The 20,780-nt window shown below is 37.8% G+C and overlaps 1 protein-coding gene across 2 annotated transcripts; it reads right to left on the bottom strand.

Annotated features, from left to right (window-relative positions):
- Positions 1 to 16,142: 16,142 nt before the first annotated feature.
- LOC141483845 (uncharacterized) lies at positions 16,143 to 20,780 on the bottom strand. 2 transcript variants are annotated; one of them, XM_074178737.1, is made up of 3 exons: positions 17,928 to 20,780; positions 17,144 to 17,864; positions 16,143 to 17,104 (listed from the first exon to the last, which is right to left on the bottom strand). In XM_074178737.1, exons 2-3 carry the CDS (start codon positions 17,858 to 17,860, stop codon positions 16,715 to 16,717), a joined length of 1,107 nt encoding a protein of 368 aa, XP_074034838.1. In that variant the 5' UTR covers positions 17,861 to 17,864; positions 17,928 to 20,780; the 3' UTR covers positions 16,143 to 16,714. The 2 variants fall into 2 exon arrangements, with proteins under 2 accessions (XP_074034838.1, XP_074034832.1); XM_074178731.1 differs by having other exon boundaries at positions 16,143 to 17,864.

Here is a 20,780-nt window from a genome sequence, read left to right as displayed (position 1 = left end):
CGGTTATCGGTTTAGTCTTGCTGTATCGTCTACAAGGTACGAAGTTGCGAGAGTCATCGTATCGAATTGGCGGTAGGCCTTGTGTCATAACCGAGTATCCCGTTGACGAAATATATTTACCATCCATTGTTCCACTATTCGATCAAGAAAACAGGCAAATACAAAAACTGCTTCTTCCACTGTTTCCACACAAACACTGTCTATTTTGATACACACAAAATTCACTCAAACGCCGCTACTATCAACTACCGAATATTCAAAATTTTGGCCTTTATATATGAATTTCAATAACTAAAATATATTTCTAACCAATCAGAAAGCCGGAGTTAATTGATTTTCGAAAGTCACTGACAACTCAAGCAGAACGGTGAAAGTAAATGGCGGTAATTGAGGGGTTACGTCTGATATGGAAAATATACAAATTGGGTGTGAAATTTATGAAATTCCGGGTGGAATTTGACGTTTATATGTTTAATTGTTTAATGTGTAACTATAATCATTCTTGAATCACTATCCAAACTAATTTCAATGTTTTCCCATTTCTCAAATCTAAGTTCAACATTAAAATCAAATAATAACAAAAATGATTTTAAACATCACTGAGTCCAACCTCAATGACAATGTAAGTACATAATTTTCAACTGTACAATATCAATTAGTCTTATGTTCTATTATTGAAGTTTTCCCTGAGGATGACAGTATACATTGTCGAAATGATTGGAATATTGTGCGGGGATGTCTTCCTTCGGGTTGTCTTGGACGGTTCGTCGGAATAAGAACATCAGATATTGACATTGAACACTGTGGACTGTATTTATTTATTGTCTTAGATCAGGTACAAAGATGTTTGAGAGCAACATATACTAGCGCTGACAGACTGTCGCTGAATGCCTTTTTTGCACTTAGCCGAGTGAGTTGCAGATCGAGCCAAGTCACACTCGCCCGAGTGAGTTGTCGATTAGACTAAGTCATATTCGGCGCAGTTGCCGTATCTAATTCTAAGAAGCAAATCTGAGAAAACTTATTCTAGTTTTCAACATAATCGCCCCCCTTGAAAGGCGAGGCTTTCACTTTCAACATATAACAATATTATAATATAAATTGCATGATGATTTAACTACATCAAGTAAAAAACACATATTCAGTGAAACTCTGATCATTTATCTGTGTCTATCGGTAATAATGCCACTCGAATAACCGCACGTTTCACCACAGATCCTTTGGTTTTGATGCTCACTACTCGAATTACATTGTCCTTGCCGGGATGCACTGCTATGACACGTCCTAATGGCCAACACATTGGAGGAGCATTATCCTCCTTCAGTAGCACCATGGAGCCAACATGAAATTTTTCGTCGATATCGAATTACCATTTGTTTCTTGACTGAAGTTGAGTCAGATACTCCTTTCGCCATCGACTCCAGAAGTGTTGTCCGATTCGCTGCAAGTGCTGATAGCGCTTAGTAAGAGCTATCTTGGATTCCATCAAATTTCTTTCTGGTATTGCGGTCAATTGTTCTCCAATTAAGAAATGGGCCGGTGTTATTGGTTCAAGGTCATTGGGATCGGATGAAATTGGGACTAACGGCCTTGAATTTAAGATTGCCTCGATTTGCGTAATCAGGGTATAAAATTCCTCATAATGCAAAGGAGTATTATTCAATATACGTTTCAAATGGTGTTTGCATGATTTTACAGCAGCCTCTTGTAAACCACCGAAATGAGGCGATCGCGCTGGAATGAAGTGCCATTCGATTTTTGAAGAGCTCAAGTAATTTAGGAATTCGCTTGTTTTGATCAAATTCTGAATTTAAATGAGCTGATTATTACTGCCTACAAAATTAGATGCGTTGTCTGAATACATATCTGTACAAAAGCCTCGTCCTTGACACGAATCTTTTGAGCAAACTCAAGAAGCCATCACTAGTCAAGTCTGTTATTAGTTCTACATGAACCGCGTTTGTCACTAAACACACGAGTATGCAAATATAACCCTTGATCAATTTATTTGTTCGAAGTTCACTAGGCTTCAACTCGAAAGGCCCCGCATAATCCACTGCACTCCAAGCCTTAGGCAGATCGCCCGTTGATTGGCCAGTATTTTTGCCTAACATAAGACAAAGTGCATTGAACTCCTGAGTGGAGTGTGCGCTTGTGATGAAAATCTATCACTAATTTTGAGTAACTGTGTTTGGGATGTAACACTATTGGATGCTTAATATCAAAACTATACTTCGCGTTCTTTATTCTACCCCCTAATCTAATAATTCCTCGATCATCGAGAAAGGGAGCGTAAGATCTCAGCTTACTTTGGTAATGAACACATTTTTCATTTTTGACTTACGAATTTCAGCAGAAAAATATTCTCTTTGAGCTAGTTTTGCAAGAAAGAGTTCACTATTTTCTAATTCTGCAATTGTTAATTTACCCATCTCGCGTTGCTGGGTTGTTACCTTTAGATTTTTGAGAAATCTCAAGCAATAAGCTATGACGCGAATCAATTTGATAAAGCTTGAATATCTTTCAAAAATACAAATATTTTCCATAGCCTTTTCCCTCTGGTGGTTATCGTGTACCACAAAGGAACGGCTTTCTGGAATTTCATTGAGTTTTCGTTTAGCAAAATGAATTATGTTCGAATTTTGAGGTCAATCATCGTGTTCAATGAAAAATTTAGGTCCGTGCAACCACAAATCGGAGTTAATTAAATATTTCAGGGACATACCGCGTGAAATTATATCAGCTGGATTTTGCTCAGATGCAATATAATTCCAGTCTTGAATTTGAGTATTATTTTGTATTTTCGCGACACGCTTCGCTATGAAGGTTTTCAAAGTCGTGGGTTCGCTAGCTATCCAACATAAGACAATAGTCGAATCTGTCCAAAGATGGGTAATCAAATTTTCAATTTTTAATGCCTCCTTGCACTTGACAATTAACTTACTTGAAATGAATGCCCCTAGTAACTCTAGCCTTGGCAAACTTTGATATTTTATTGGACTTACTCTAGATTTTGCGCACAGTAAGTGACTTTCACTGTGACCATCAAAATCTACTGATCGTAAATAAATACAACAAGCATATGCTCGCTCACTTACGTCGCTGAACCCGTGGATTTCAATCAATTTCGGATTATTCACTAAAACGTGTCTGGATACTTGCATTAGGCCTACTTGTGATATTTCATTTTTCAAATTCACCCATTTCGAAATTAAGTTGCTGGGAATTTTATCGTCCCAACCGATTTCTAATTTCCACAAGTAGGGTGCTAATGCCGACTGAACGCCTCCCCCCCCCCTTTTGACCTTGAGACGTCACACGACCTTGAATGACGTCACCTAACCTTGAACGTCGTACACGTAGTATGAGCTTGAATGCGGTGTTTGACCTTGAGTGTGGGGTTTGACCTTGACGTTCGACACTTCGACTACCTTGAGCTTGCTCCATGGCATTGAATGTTGACCTTGAATGAAATCGTGACGTGTACAGAATATAACCTTGAACAGTGGGCGTTCGGCGTTGTCCCCTCCCTTGTTGGTAATTCCTATATAAGTTCAGAATATCGTATGACGTCACCTAACCTTGAACGTCGTACACATAGTATGAGCTTGAATGCGTTGTTTGACCTTGAGTGTGGGGTTTGACCTTGACGTTCGACACTTCGACTACCTTGAGCTTGCTCTGTGGCATTGCATATTGACCTTGAATGAAATCGTGGCGTGCACAGAATATAACCTTGAACAGTGGGGTTCGGCGTTGCCCCCTCCCTTGTTGGTAATTCCTATATAAGTTCAGAATATCATGCTTCCACATTCAGTTTAGACACTCTAAAATACCCAAATAGGTAAACAGAAGTATTTGTCGAATTCCAAAGTGAAGACAACGAGTATCAACCCATCCGAGAGGGCGTTTTCGTCATTGAGGTGAATATATATTTTATTTTAATTAACCGTAATTTCACTATATTTATGAATATGGATAATTTGAAATTTGACATTGAAAAAATCAATTTTTCTATAATTCAACAAAGTGAAGCTTTAGAGCAGAAACCTATAAACGCTCTGGTTATTGATAAAGAATATAAAATTGAAAAAATGTCAATGTATTCCACACGATATGGTAAATCAATTCAAGTAGTTTTATTGGATGAGGAAAGTGATACTCCTTTAAAAGCATGGCTTCCAAAACGTGTCACAGAGCAATTAACAGAAGACTTCATTCGTGAAGTGAATTCATCCAAAGCCAAATTCACACTTACTTATATGGGTCAAAGTTCGCAGGATTATCCTGGTGCTAAAACCCGATCATTGATGAAATTCAATGTTTTAGATTGAACATTTTGAAATTATGATTTTTTTTTTAAATAGTGAAAATATGGTAGATTAATATAAAATATGTATCAACTTGGTCACTTCATAGACATAGTCAGATTTCAAGTGAGTATTTTTTTTATATTATTTGCAAACTAATGAATGCCATTTATGTATTTTCAGAACTCACCATTCTGTAAATATGTGGATGCAATATTCAGCCCAAGAGTGGCCGGAAGCAGTGGATTTGGATTCCGCCATAAGAAAAATGGCTTGGAAGATGGCTGATCTGAGTTTTGATGCTCTACATTCATCAAATTATGATTTGAGTGTATGTTACGATGCTGAAGAGGTGCGAAAACTTTTGGAGCTTAGTGAGAAGAATGAACTCGGTGTGGCATTGTGTCATAAATATTCATATGGGAGTAGAAATTTGGATGAGTTCTGTGAGTTAATAATTGAAGCAGACTTGAAACATTTTCTTCAAGACATATGCACCTACCTACCGCAAAATATCATAGAGAAATATCAATTGGAACCACAGAGTCCCAACCCGCAACTGGAAGAAGCGATAAATGATGGTGTTGTAAATATTTGAAATCTGTTGTATATTTTTGTGGATAAAATAATGTTTCAATCCATATTTGTTTGTATCTAATTGTTTGGTGAATAAAAGATATAACATAATTATTGAGTGTTTTATTATTCATCAATATCGAATATTTCATAGCATATTACATGTCAATCTTATTACAATCCAGTTTGAACAGAGCCATTAAGAGCATTATATGATAGAACAGCTTCGTGGAGGATGAGTGCATATACTTTGGTGTTTGCTGGAAACTTCACCTTGCGTGTTTCGAATTCTATTTTGATGTCGACAGTGGATGACTTTATAGCTTCGGGTTGATGGGAGCAGTCGATAATGAATAGTGGGTTGTTGCGAAAGCTACCAATATCCATCATCGGTTCACTCATAGTTTTATAATAGTAGCTACGTTGGAAGTTTTCATATGCATAGTAAGCTGATGAGTCTAACTGGAAATCCAGATTCCAACGCTCATATGGGTATACTTCAGAGTTCAGAGATAGTCGAATATTATTAATATTCACATGTGTGAATTTCGTTACATCTTTTGACATATTTTCGGATTGGTCGGTGTTTTGAAAGCCGATGATCATATATCGTGGTCTTTCGAGGCTGCTGGTTGTCTTCACCGCCCATATATCCGAGGATGTATCACGAAGTGTGGGTAATTCATAAAGGTCCCACATACGATAAGCCACCTTCACTTTAGCATTATTACCATTTTTATTTATGCGATTCAATAGTTTCAGTTTCTGTCGATCTTCCGGCACAATGTGCCTGATTCTCCATTCTATTTTATTGATTTCCAAATCTGCATCGATTTCCCCAATGAATGAATTTTTGAATGAGCGAGCTATAATCAAAATGAGCTCCTGCTTCACATTCATTATCCCCTTATTGTAATCTTCAGCAAAACCCATGAGATACTTCAAGGGTAATTTACCACTAAATACATTGCTAACGGAATCGAATATATCTTGTTTATTCACATCGAGTCCCCATCGGTAGTAGCGAATTTGCATGCGTTTTTCCGAATGATATCATCGTTTTCATTGTGGTAGTTATGCCGGGTTTTCGAACAACAACCACTTGCTCACCACCCATTTCATAGCGAATTTCGTCGAAGAGAAAGGCGAGAGCATTATTGGATAGGTAGCACCGCTTTGTGGCATCAGATGGTGTGAACTTCTCCTCGATATATATGTAACTATCTGCAATATCGAGTATGAGATCTTGATAATTGATTGGAATTCGTATTTCATCTGAATTTTTGTAATATGGTGAACCATACGGCTTATATGTATGCTCATGAAGGCTGATGAGGGAATGGTCGAACATGGGCTCCTCGAACACTTCCAATTTATCACTTGTGGTGATTGTCGCCATGTTATTACTATTTTTTATATCGCACCTTCAAGCCAATAGATTTGAGAAAGTTCAGGCTACTAGCTCTTATTCTATATCTTGACCGTTGGGCAGATATACGTGGAATGAATCGACTGCTGGATTTTCGCTTCTTTAAATGCACATGATCATAGCCTCCACCAAATACATTATGCTGACTCAACTGCTGCCGCTGCGGCAATCGCTGACTATTGAAGCACAACCCCATTTTTAGAAACGATAATCGCAGAATTTATAGTTTCATCAATGAATATCACCTGCTCAGCGTTAGGAAGTAACAAATACTGAGTAACAATTTGATCAACTTCAGCTTTATATTGACTTTTTTCACAGATGATCATCGCTCACCATCGTTTTTGCTCGATCGTTTGAATGCTTATCGAGGGTTGTTTTTTCAAATCAGATTGCAGCGATTTGATATCCTTATCCATATGCTCATACTTTTTTACAAATTCTACTAATTTCAGTCCAAGCGTAATGAGATCTTCCCTCACTGATACGGAATATTTTTCTACTCCATCTAATTCCAAATTAATTTTGTCAATATCAGTATCTAATTCTCCTCTCATCTTTGAGATGTAAAAACCGACATATCCTCGATTAACACAATCCGTACTCTCTTCAGGCTCTGCTATATTTTTCAAACGTTTATTTTCCATATCAAAGTTTCCATCGGTTGTTAATTTGAAACCAACTCCAGGCTGTCCACGCAAAACAGTATTTGAAACTGCCTTACTTCTGCGACCAAACTTATCGATGCTTCCTTTACTCATTTTCTTTATGATACACTAATGACAGTCATCGATGTTCTGAATCAACGTATGAGAAACGATGATTGTTACTAATGACTGTCGTCGATGTTGTGAATAAATATATGAGAAATGATGATTATTATAGCTTTATCAATTCCAATTTGACTATTATTCTTTCACCATTGAAATTGATCAGATTACCATTATCATCCAATACGCGAAGAGTGATATTGTCGAGGTACTGACGACCACCAGGTTGGATTGGCATATAAATAATATTAAAAGATGCTATGGATTTCATCGCCATTCGAATATGCTCCAGCTGTGACATTACAATCCACACGAATAATCCTCACCTTATTGATATTCACGGGCAATGTTGATTCATGTATTTCACCACAATTGAAAACATTGTCATCGAACCCTAGAAGTTCAGCAATGCTGTTTTCATGTTTGAGATAAATGTAATATTTCGATCGCATTTCACATTTCAGAGTGTTGTTGTTTGCACGTAGGAGAAATACTTCGTCGATATTTTCTTCAATTCCATTTTCTAGTTGCACTTCTTTGAATTTCATGAATCTTTGAATCACCTTATTAATTTCATCAATTTCATATGCCCCAGGTGGAATTTTTATAATAGTGGGGGGTGAGATAATTGTCTTCGAATAGCCGATAACATTATTCTTAGCATCTACATTGAATATGGAATTGTAGGAGTAGAAACCATGTAATCCCAGACCATAATTACTATTGGTATCCAATTCGCTGGGTGAAAGCAGAAATTGTGGACCAATCGTCGCTTTTTCGGTGGTCTATCCATATCATTATGTGTGACTACATTCACATCATTCACTTTACAATAACAACAAAAAAATTTTCTTGTAGGTGGACCATCATTCATATCGGAATTACTACTGCTACCGCTGGAATCATTGTAATGCTCTTGACAGTACTGACACTTCAAGACATCAATATCATTTTGTAGGTTTTTTGGTAACTTATCCCATACAGATGCAATTTCATGTGATGCACACCCAATCAACACCTCTTTCGGCATATCAGCGAGTTGTTCTTTACTCATTTTTTGTAAAGTGCGTACTCTGGAATATGCGATCAATGAATGACTCATCCTCTTGATACTCTCCCTATCCTGTACTGGTGTTAACTCCATGTCTTGTTCTGAAGAAACTTCAAACACAAATGGCCACACCATACTGTGTTGAATCGTTGTTCACGCTTATAGTTATATGTGATAGTATTGATAGGATTCGAACCCATATAAAAATAGTGAATCAGTTCTTTGGGAGGGGGTAAATCGCCAAAACTATCAAAATATTTTATCGAAGTTCCCCTTTTTCTATATGCTACCCAATGCGTCCCTTGACCATGTCGACTATCCAAATTTACTATGGCAGATTCATATCGGAGTGGTCCTGATTTTGGTAAATCGTCACGCATATATACCCCCCGAAAATATGGAATCGTCATTTTCTTAGCGTAATAGTTGAGGTCGATATTGGAGAGAGCTCTTTTAGGTAGCAAATTTATGAGTTTTTTGAATTTTGAGGTTTCAAATAGACTCCTAATCCTTTGCGGTAAGGCTTCAAGTAGATACCACTTCCTTGTTTACCTATAGCAATTGCCTCCATGTGTTTATTATGGCGATTTGTCTCACTCAACTGCTCCCTACTCGCTTTTGCTGCTTGAACTGCTTTCGTTATACCAGCAGTAGCACCGGCTAAACTACCTAGTGCCGATAAACCAGCAAAAATTGGAATGAGTGGTAGTATTCCACCAATTTTAGGAATCGGTATGATTCGCGGTGTGCGAATTTTCTTTTTCTCACTTGCAGCCCTCATATATTTGCGTGCTGCTTTGAGTGCAATTTCAGCTGCTCTTTTAGAATTTTTGACAACAAATTCACTTCCACCCGCTTTGTGTAGAACATCACGCACTTTCTGAACGATCCCAGAACCAAAAGCTATCACCTTAGAAGCTTTCAATATTTTTTTAACTTTTTTTTTCTTAATAGAACGCTTTTTCTTCGGAATGTGTGACTGCTTGAGAGATGAGTCACAACCCATACCAAATTGGCGTTTCCCTTTCATTATATTCGTAACTAGCCAAGCAGCTCCTTTTTCTCCAATAGTAGCGTCTTTTGCTTTGACACGATTCCAAGCACTTTCTGCAAGCTCCTTATCCGCTATGTGTCTAGATGCAAGATTATCGGGGTTCTGTGAATATGCAATATCGTGTTTTTTGCATGCAAAATCCAGCTGATTGACACCCGAATCACCTCTCAACAATCTTTTCTGCAATTTGGTGCCCGGACCGCAATACTGATAGCCAGGTAAGTGTAATTCAAATGGTAGATTATTGATGAGGGAACTGATCAATCCTCTACCAGTTTTATTTGAATGCAATTCAGTAGATCTGCATCGACTCATAACCCCTATTTAAATAAAGGAATCGATGTGGAACCCTGCTTATATAGTCTCCAACTGTCATACAATGCGCATATTGAAGCAGAAGCAGCAATTTTCCATCGATAATTTCGATGAAAAAGTGGGTGGTGGATCGGGAAGCGATGTCAAACAACGTCACGGATCTTTACTTCCACTTTCTATTCGCGGCCTGATTATTGGACCTTCTAACTGTGGCAAGACAAATGTTATGATTTCTTTGCTAACGCATCCTCTAGGATTACGATTCGCAAATGTTTATTTTTATTCAAAGTCTCTTTATCAACCTAAATACGAGTATTTACGTGAAGTATTATCTCCAATCGAAGGGTTGGGTTTTTACACTTTTGCCAATAATGCAGGTGAAATAGTAGAGCCTTCAGACGCCAAACCTGATTCGATATTCATTTTTGATGATGTTATGTGCGAGGAACAGAATGTTATACGATCATATTTCAGTATGGGTCGTCATAAAAATGTGGATTGTTTCTATTTAGCCCAAAAATATTCACGAGTTCCGAAACAATTGATACGAGATGATGCAAATTTTATCGTAATGTTCAAACAAGATGATATGAATCTCAATCATATTTTTTCCGACCATGTATCACCAGATGTAACATATAAGCAATTTCAAGGTATGTGTGCGAGATGTTGGGAAGATAAATATGGATTTTTAGTAATTGATAAGGATCGAGAAGTGGTAAATGGACGTTATCGAAAAGGATTCGATGCTTTCATATATCCTTGACGTTCTTGAAGAATTGAATCACTTGAGTGCTAGATAGTGGAGATAACACTTCATTATACAAATTCTTGGAGTGAATTATGGAGGGAAAAAATGATGATGAAATTTGTTTCAAAAAAAATTAATTGAAGCAACGGATGCCGTTCGAAAGAAATTCAATTATATCAAAAGTCGTCTAGGTGATCAATCAGCACTCGAAGGATCTATGAGCCAATAATAACACCTTTGAAAGTAATATCTGCCAATACTGAAGGAGCATCTCAAATGAATCAAGTGATGCAGAAAACAAAGCCTGCTAGACCATTAACAGCCAAAACTATAATTGAAAGTGAGTGGAAACCGAAATTTGAAGGGGCTTCCTCGAAGGATCTTCAAACCTCTCAATTGACAACTTTAGATTCAGAATCACCTAATGTATTCGATGATCGTGATGAAGTACAAAAGCATATAAAAAAGTTACTATCAGGAAATCCCTCTTACGATACAGTCTTTGGAGTACACATGAACACTGAAACGAGAAATTTACAAATGGGAGTAGCTGATGTGGAATTTATCGATGAGAAAATTGTGTTTATGAAAAATGGTAAAACTATTGGCTCTTATCAGGGCACTCCAAAACTATATAACTTGATATTCATGAAAGTACCATCGAGAAATATCCCCTCTCCCGATATGACTACATATGGTGATATACTCAAATTAACAAAGGCTGCATATAAATACAATGCGAGAAAACAAGGTCTTCTATTGAATAATTGGAAGAAATATAGAGAAATAATCCTACCATTATTATCCAACGGAAACCCTAGTAGAGAAGGTGCTGGCATGATCAAAATACCCACCCAGAAAAAATATATCAGAAATAAGCATACAGATTATGTTTATTGGAATGAACTCGAAGAATTGATTGATCGCCTTCGACTACTTTGGAGTTCACGACTGGCTGGACATACCGGACATGATAATGAAATATTAGCCATAATTGAGGAATTACGTGAAGAAGGATTAGTCTATTGACCGCAATATCATGAACATGATGTGTGAAACTGGCTCAGTCGATCACAAACGATCTAACTATGCATACCACAATTGATAAATTTGGGCGTAGAAGAGGTGGTGTTAGTAAACCAATAGTTGGAAGATCTGGTGTTGGATTCATTCTCACACCAAATGGTGATTATGATATTCAGAATAAGCGGTTTCAAAATGTTGGTGAACCTGTAGACAGTAAAGATTATGTTACTAAAGGATATGTTGACGATCACATTAGAAAAGTCAATGAGACAACCCTGAAGTATTTCCAAGAATTCATTGCATCAACGCTACGTAACATCGAAAAACATATTGATTCCAAACATAATGAGGTGCAAATAATCATTGACAAAAATGCACGCATCACTTCTGCATTAGCTGATCAATTATGTAATGTGGTAAAGCGAACTGACGTAATAGCTAAGTTGGTTGATACTTTTACTGAGCGAATCATTGAAGTTTAATAGTCAATCGTTACACTTGCACCTGAACAGTAGAAAAGTGATTCCTCAATTTTATCATCTTGAAGAAGTCTTAGAGCAGTAATATGAGTAATGCAAAATGGCAGGTTGTGAAAGAAATACACAAGCCGGCGCGTCGAAATTTCCCCCGTCGGAAGACAATAATAAAGGGTTTTTCTGACTTGTGGCAGATGGATTTGATGGAAATGCAACCATATTCTAAAGAAAATGAGGAATGTAGGTACATCCTTATAGTTATCAACTGTTATTCAAAGTTTGTATGGTCAAGGCCGTTGAAGAATAAAACTGGTGATTCAGTTACTGCAGCTATGGCAAGCGTGTTGAAAGATGCTAAATATCCTCCAAAAAATTTACATTCTGATCATGGTACTGAGTTCTATAATTCGAAATTCTCATCGTTAATGAAGAAACACAACATCAATCATTACTCAACATTCAGCACAAAAAAAGCTGCAATTGCAGAACGAGTAATCAGAACATTGAAGAGTTGGCTTTATAAGGAGTTTTCACTTCAAGGTCATTACAAGTGGTTGAACATTCTTCCTAGAATTACTCGTCAGTATAACAACAAAGTTCATCGTACGATTGGTATGAAACCTGCAGATGTGAAACAGTATACTAAATTGTCAATGTATGCCGAATCTAAGAGTCCACATGTGAAACGTAAAAAAAGTACGTTTCAAAGTTGTGAAAGTTAATAATACAGAGCCTATAACTTATGCATTAGAAGATGTGAATGGGCAACCAATCAAAGGCTGTTTTTATGGGCTGGAGTTGAATAAAACGAAAGATCCCAATACGTATTTGGTGGAGCGAGTTTTAAAAAGAAAAGGACATCGCCTCTATGTAAAGTGGCTGGGGTTCTCTGAAGATCACAACTCATGGATCGATGAAAATTCTTTAGTGTAATGACATTATCATGATTATACTCAATATTAGATAAAAAATTAAAAAATAGTGTATTAAAATTGTTTTATTTATTAAAAACTAAATAGAATAATAACCTCAGAAATGATGCAAGTAATATGTAAACTATTGGTTTTATTTTTCATAAATTCAACATATTGAAATCACTTCAAGATGTGTATGTTAGCATAAGATTTCCATGAATCCTCCGTCTCTCTACCCGCTCTTCATGGGTTAGACACCAGCACTCTCGAAAGTGGACATCTCTGTTGGGGTGAAATTGGCCGACATTCTCACACAATTGCCAATCATTTCTACAAGCACTGCATAAATTGTTCCAACAATCCACACTATATTCACTACATTGTTGACATCGCTGGACTAATGTATCGCAAGTCGCTACACAATTCATGCATATATTCCTTGAAATGCCCATATTATTACACATAATCTCTTTCGAACATTCTCTGCACTGCTGGCGGTAGTCACTTACTTCTAGAGTTGAACCATTTATCCTCTTCCGAAGTGGGTCTGGATTCCTTGCCACAACACATCTACGACACAGGCCGGTACATGGGTTGATATATGTTTCAGGCCAATACCCATGGCAGTTGTAACACACTATATGTTTGCCAATTTTGATTGGAAAGCCGCGTATTGTCGGTTTTGTATCCCACTCTTTAGGGAAAGACATATTCACTGATAGATGTACAAATATTCAATCGATGAATTTAACTACACTCTCACGCCCCCATGTTTTCCTCTTATAAACAGGTACCGTGAAGAGTGGGGCGGAGTGGAGGGAGCTACCACCACCACTGTCAAAAATCATATAAAAATCGGTGAGTGATTGTAAGCTTCAGTCAGTATTCAAGAATACATTAATATGTCTGCCCAGAGAGCTGCTGTGTTAGCATTATTATCTCAGAGAGATATTAATAACCATGAGCTGGTGGAAGAGTTTGAAGTCGTTGGACAGATAGTGGGTGTTGACGAAGAAAATGATGGTGGAGATATGCAGTATGAGGTGAATGAGCAAGGTGCAGAAGGTGGCTTAAATATCGAAGACGATGAGGCAATTGAGCAAGGTGTTGGGGATTTAGATATTGATGATGATGTAGAAGATCTTGTTGAAGAAGAAGATGAAGGTATCGCATCAGATTCGACTCACGAGACTGACGACAGCGGAGTAGTTATTGGCAATGTTGAGTGGTTGAATATCACTGAGACATTGGATGATCCGTTAGATTTGTATTGTGTAACGGATAGTCATGTCAGGATCAAAATGATTGACGGTGAAATAGAGAAGTTGTGTTGGTGTTGCTTCCGCTTTTATTCTGTGCGGAATAACAATGGAGGGTATTATGAGCACGTCGACATTCATTACACCGCCCGCTTCATGGAGATGGGGCAAACATGGTGTAAAGCATGTGATAGGCCTTTGACCAACTTTAGGAGAATAGCCGTCTGTATCATATGTAACAACACCCCACCTCTGGAGATGTAACCGTGGACCTTCGGGTCAACAAAAAAAACAGCCCTTTTCAGGGCTACATTATTTAAACAAAGAGTAGATATCTCATAATGAGATTGCAACAACACCCCATCTGCGGAGCAGTTACCGTGGACTTTCGGGTCAACAAAAATACAGCTCTTTTCAGAGCTACAAACAAAGTGTAGGTATCTAATAATAAGATTGATCACTCAGTCAAAGAAATAGAATATTTTGAGTGTCACATAATCATACGAAGAGTAGTTTGTAATATATGGATATACCTCTAAAATGTACATCCATATACATATGAGGTATGCACAAATGTGTTATAGAATATGTAAGTTCTCTGAATATCTTATCTTTGTAAAATAAATCACATTGAAAAATGATTGTTTAAGCGTCCGAGTAGATTTGAATCTGTTTGATAACATACTAGCTCTCTCTTATCTGAACAATTGCAGAATTCATGTCAAGATTTGGAAATATAATTTTCATAAGACAATATTTCAAATTCGAGGGGTGTTTATTCAGAGTAGTCAATGAGAGTAATTGGTATTGTAATTCAGAATATTTATTTCAAAGGTGGAAAGGAGAGAGGGAGGTAGACACTGCCCCAACCACGCAGTGTCTCGTGTACACCAACCAAACAAAATGTGTACTCCGAGGAAGGGAAGGATAAAGGATGGGTGAAATAGGGAAAAAAATAGGGAAAAAAAAGGAAAGGATTACAAGTCGTCGTCGCTGTCATCGGGTCGGGGGAAGTACTGCCACATCACCGAACCCACAGAAAACGCCATTTCCTCCGCAAATGCGTCGTCGTCCCAGAGATCGTCATCATCATCCGAGCTGCTCGAGTCTTCGGAGTGGTCTTCGGTACTGGTCACATGCAGTACCTGGACCGAAGATGTGGAAAGGTGATGAGGCGTGGTGGTTGAATCGGCCTCCATATCTGGATTCTCCATATCGGAATCCTCCAACTGAAGATCCGGGAGTGACGCTGTAGGTTCTTCCGCCTGGGGTCCGGTCGTGGAATCGGCTTCCTGGTATGTTGACATGCTGACGATAGCTACTCAACTGAAGATTACATTGAGGAACTCCTACATTTATACTCTTGCACAGGAGGGGGTATAGTGGGAGGCGGAGTGGGGGGGAGGTGGGGGTCGCAAAAAACGCGCCCCGGATGCAAGTGGTGGATGTTGAGCGCCCCAGGCCGCGAAGCGGCCTGATTAGCGATCGCTTCACGATCGCCTATAAAACATTTCCCTTCGTTACTTATCCGAATATACATTGCTTAAAATTTCTTTATGATACGAATTTTTATCAACTTTATTAAAATAATGTTCCAAAGATATCCAAAGATAATGATTAACTGTTTCCATTTTCTAATTCGTTCGTTTTATAGCGAAACAACTAACGTTTCACCGCAAGGGCGTACCGATATAGCCCTATTTTTTTCACTACTACCAAATAGAGAGGTTAGGTTGAATGCTGCCCCATCCACGCAGCATTCCGTGTGCACCAACCAGGTACTATGTGCACTCCGAGGAAAACCTAACCTAACCTAACTGATCATCATCATCTATAATGATGATGTCAGGTTCGGGAGAATCAACCACCACGATGATATTTGGTGGAGCGATTTGATGATCTTCAAGCCACAGTTGATCCACAAGTTCTGGGCTGGCAAATTCATCATGTTCAAACTCATCTTCGTCTGAGGTTACATCTTGTTCTTCATTCAGCTCTATTGTTGTATCTGAATACCCATCGAATTCATCATCGGGAGATGTTGAATATGTCACCATAGGACCAATTCTCTGGTGGGGCAAAATGAGGTTCACTGGTGGAATCAGCTTCCCGAATAATTGGTGTTGCTTGATTCATGATGAACGAACAAGTTGACGAATATTGAGAATACAATCTTATTTATATGATTTGAAGAAAGTGGGGTAGAGTAAGGGAGGGGGAATATATGAAAAATAAAGACCCACTAGGTTATTTATTCAAGTATTGATGTGAGAATTGGGGAATAAATCCAATATAATATTCATTAGATTCATGATTTTATTTTTACACATTCACATAAATGAAATTTGTTTGAATAATGTTGAGAGAAGTAATGATGAGAGAAGTGTCAAAAGGTTTTGGAATTATACTCAGAGCATTACTAGAATCACCTTTATTTATTCTCTAGAAAAAATAACTATTTTACAATTCACACACTTTCAAATGATGGAAATTCTATACAATTATTCTATTTAACTAATTTTATTCTATATACTACATGTGACTAGAAAATGACTAGAATGAAGGAATAAATACTGCCCCAACCATGCAGTATTTTGTGTGCAACAACCAAAATAGATATGCACTCCAATATTCCTTATTTTATTTTTTCATTCATAACATAGACTTTATTAAATAACCTTAAAATTAACATGCAAGTTTTTAATATATTCCTAAAATTACAATTTATTTATTCTAAACATACATCTAACTCAAACTAAACAAAAATATATTTACAAAAGGGGTTAGGTATTAAGGAACCCCTGGCACATGGCATCCCATTCCTGAACAAGAGGTTCATATTTTTGGATGTAAGCCAAACTCTTTCCTTGTTGCGAATCTTCTTCTTGAAGTTTCGCCCTAAGCAAAGAGAGTCGCTTCTCTAATTCCAGTTTCTGGGCCTCGATGTTGGAAATTTCCGCCATCAAGGCCCTTTTTCTGGAATCAGAACCATCCACAACCTTCTTTTCCTTCAAATATCTCTTTTTCACAGACTGTGCATAGGATATAGACTCTTTGAGTTTATTACCCTCTACCACAGTCTGTGAAAGGACATTTTCCGGGGCAACCTCTTGTTCGGAATGCTCAACACGTACCTGGGGGGTGACTGGAGGGGGCGACGCATCCCGATGGACCTGGGGGGTGACTGGAGGGGGCGACGCATCCCGATGGACCTGGGCGACGACTTCCACCAAGTTCTGCACCTCCATCACTGGAAGGGGTGCTGTAGGCCAACCAACGTAAGGTGCGTTCTTTTCACACTTTTTGCGAAAAGCACTCAACTTACCACCCCTCCCACCTTTGGCTTTGGATGCCTTCACAGGTGCGGACTTCTTCACAGGTGCGGACTTCTTCACAGGTGCGGACTTCTTCACAGGTGCGGACTTCTTCATCTTCTTGGCCCTTTTCACCGGTTTCTCGAACTCATCCCCTGAATCGATGGGCAATAATAGTTCGATGGGCGATAAGAAACTTTGAAGATGCGATAAATCCGCCAGAGACTCGTCCAGGTCCGGGTTGTAGACATTCAGTAAATTTTCGATTTGGGGTGCTGACGAAGAAGTTGGTCGACTGAATGTCGACAAAGTTGGTGGCAGTGGGGGGTCAATCTCCTCCTCCTCGGGGGTTGGTTTGAAGTCCTCGAAAAAGAACTTCAAGTCAGGAGCTACCACTTCCTGGGTGGAAGTCATCCCCGGTGGTGGAATGGGAGCCGCCACTTCCTGGGTGGAAGTCATATCCGGTGGTGGAATGGGAGCTGCAGCTGGTGGTGCAACTGGTGGTTGTACCATGATATCTTGTAGGACAACCACCCTCCTCCGCTCTACATCCTCCAACTGTCTCTCACTGAGAGTGGTACTCGGAGTCATCAGAGCATTCCTTAGAAAAGACATGATTCTAGAAAGAGAAAATGAAAATATTAGACAATATAATATAAATAGTATGGAAGTGTGTACTTACATCAAGCTGCTTGGAATTTTCAACTTCAACTAAGTTGGCTGGCAGGTATCTCGGGTTGGCTGCTTCTTTCGAAGGAAGACTGCAATCGAATGATGAACTGTGGCCTCCTCCTTATGTTTTATAGCCGTATGCTCCCTACCACTTCGGGTGGGAGTGGGGGTGGAAGTGGAGTAGGATAATTCGTTTGAAATATTCGACAAGTATGAATTTTACAATTTGTTGAACAAACCAGATAATAAGTGAAAAAATTCAATTACTCGATTGCTCTTCCAATAAGGCAATGAGTAGATTTAATTTCTTGTCACTTATACTGTTTTCATCTTTCAGTACATTCAAAAGAATTCTTAAATTTTGTTCGGAACTTGTCTGATAGAATTCAATATCGTTGTGGCCCCAAGGTAATGTCTTGGTGGTATTAGGAATGATGAATCGCTTATCATCATTATGTGACAGCGCGACTTTATTGCACATCAACGTGTAAATATCATGTAAATCACTCCTGAATACATTCATCTTTCTAAATATTATACCGCCTGTTTCAATAATCCTAATGTAATCTTCAATTGAAATTTGATTTTTTATAACGGATTTTTTAATACCTTTTGCTTTCTTTATTTCATCAGACACACTTTGTACATGATATGCTTTCGCACCGGTGCCATGGAAGCTGATGATGGGATCATTCGGAAGTTCATCCTTCATATTTCCAATCACCGATTTGCTAACTGGCACATTGAATTTATTACCCAACCTATAGTTAGAAGTGTCAAATTTATCAACATTTGCAATCATAAAATTATAAAAATTATCCGTCATTATTTTCAGTATCAAAGAATCCGTATCGGTATAGAGAAGAGAAGCTTGTGGTCCGTAATGTTTTTTGATGACATCATAGAAAAAATAATAAATGACTGTTTTCGACATATCCAATATACTGAACCCCAAATACAATGGTTTATTATAACAAACCTTAACTTTATCCATATGTATGACGACAAAGTCTTCCGAAAATATGGATAATGTTTTGAAATTGGGACGAGCTATCAAAGCATTGGCACCCATACCTCCTCTTATGGATTCCCAATGTGTGACAATTCGAATGTCTCTTCTATTGTTTACATTTTCCATCGTTTTGCCAAATATGGAATTTATATTCAATTTGAAGTAACCCTTCTCAAACTTATTGGTAGCCTTATTTCTCAAATTTGTATTCAAATCGATATATTTTTTCAGCCACGGTGACTGATTGAATCTGAGAATTCTATGAGTTTTCATCACCATCAAACCATTACGGACCGCTTGTTTCAAATTCCTATAGTGAACGATAATTTCTTTTTATCATTCAAATTAGGAATAAGTTTGGGTATTTTGGACTTTGAACCAGGTGGTATGATACTTTCAACCAAAAATGGTAAATCCGAATGTAGATCGTGTAACTCGACAGGGTAATGCACATCTACTTCAAGTATGTATCCTTGGGGGCTATCATCTGGAATACTATTGATATCCAACTGACATATTTCACTGGCGGACAACCAAGTGAACCCACCAAAAGGTAATGATTGAGACATGCTATGACCATACAGATTTGTTGCATCCAAATACATTATGAAAGATGAAGGTTCTTCGGGATTATAATTTGGAAGAAACTGATTGTTTGCAATACGCTTTCTCTCCGAACACTGGCTTACACCACCACGTATACCGTTATGGAGAAAATGCACCATATCGATATCAGTTAATAATTCCAAGTTGACACCCGTATACTTCAACATAGCATCCCAAGAAAGACCTGGAGAAGTGAAATAGTGAGCAGGATCCAATTTATATGTATCTAAACTCATATTTCTAAAATTTTCAAAAATAACGCACAACAGAAGAACATCAGATTTTAGGTATATGTCAGAATATTCACCCAAATCTTGACAATTGAATGTGTTCCATACCTGCTTTACTCTATCATAATCCTCATCAGAAACATGTTTTTCATTTAATTTATCATAAAAGTCCACCTTTGATGGTATACTAGATTAATTTAATTTATCTAAATAATCGATAAAACTATACGGAAAAACACCTTTCTGCCTCATAAGTTTGAATTTATCCTGTTCCGGAAAATATTTTCTTGTTTCCACAAAATGTTTTTCATCTAAATTGTCACCTAACTCTTGAAGGGAAGCAGCCATAAATTTAAAACTATCGATGAACCTTAATTTCAAAAACTTATTTTTCATCACTCCATTGTGATCTACTATTCTCTCCATAATTATATGTTTCGTGAAGGAAACATACTTTTCTTTAGTTTGAGCAATGACATCAACTTTTGTTTTGTTTGTGCATAACTCTTTTATGAACAAATGACAGTCATACCCACTGAGATTATGAAAAATTATGGGTATAAAGTTGGGCAATTTGAAATTGAGGTTACAAATACTATGTGCAGCTCCATTTCTTTTTTCCCCGTTAGATGGCAGTGGTCACGCACCTTATTATCACCATCACCAAATGGTTCTCCACATATACCACATGTGGCGGCAATATTGAAATCATGCTCTTCCTCATCAGTCATGATGAGGAAGAGCAATATTTATCACAAATATTTGTGATAAATATTGGTGACATCAGCCTCCCAGTTTGATACAAACACTTTAGCTGCATCAGCACCTCTATGTAGTACAAATTTAGATATAGAATCATCAAAAGAGCACTTTATGAGGTAAAAAAAAGCATATGGTTCATGAAGATATGTTTGATTTGTATAAGAGTTAGCAGGATTTGGCTCATTAGTATGCACTGGTTTCAGAATAGATTCGAAATCAGCATATACAACGAATGGAACCCTCAACTGTTTCT

The sequence above is a fragment of the Leptinotarsa decemlineata genome, unplaced genomic scaffold (assembly GCF_025532065.1).
Source record: "Leptinotarsa decemlineata unplaced genomic scaffold, Ldec_3_MD MMD2_P_RNA_scaffold_14, whole genome shotgun sequence".
NCBI lineage: Eukaryota > Metazoa > Arthropoda > Insecta > Coleoptera > Chrysomelidae > Leptinotarsa > Leptinotarsa decemlineata.
The sequence above is the reverse complement of the archived record's forward strand: the minus strand, read 5'-3'. Positions and strand labels throughout refer to the sequence as shown.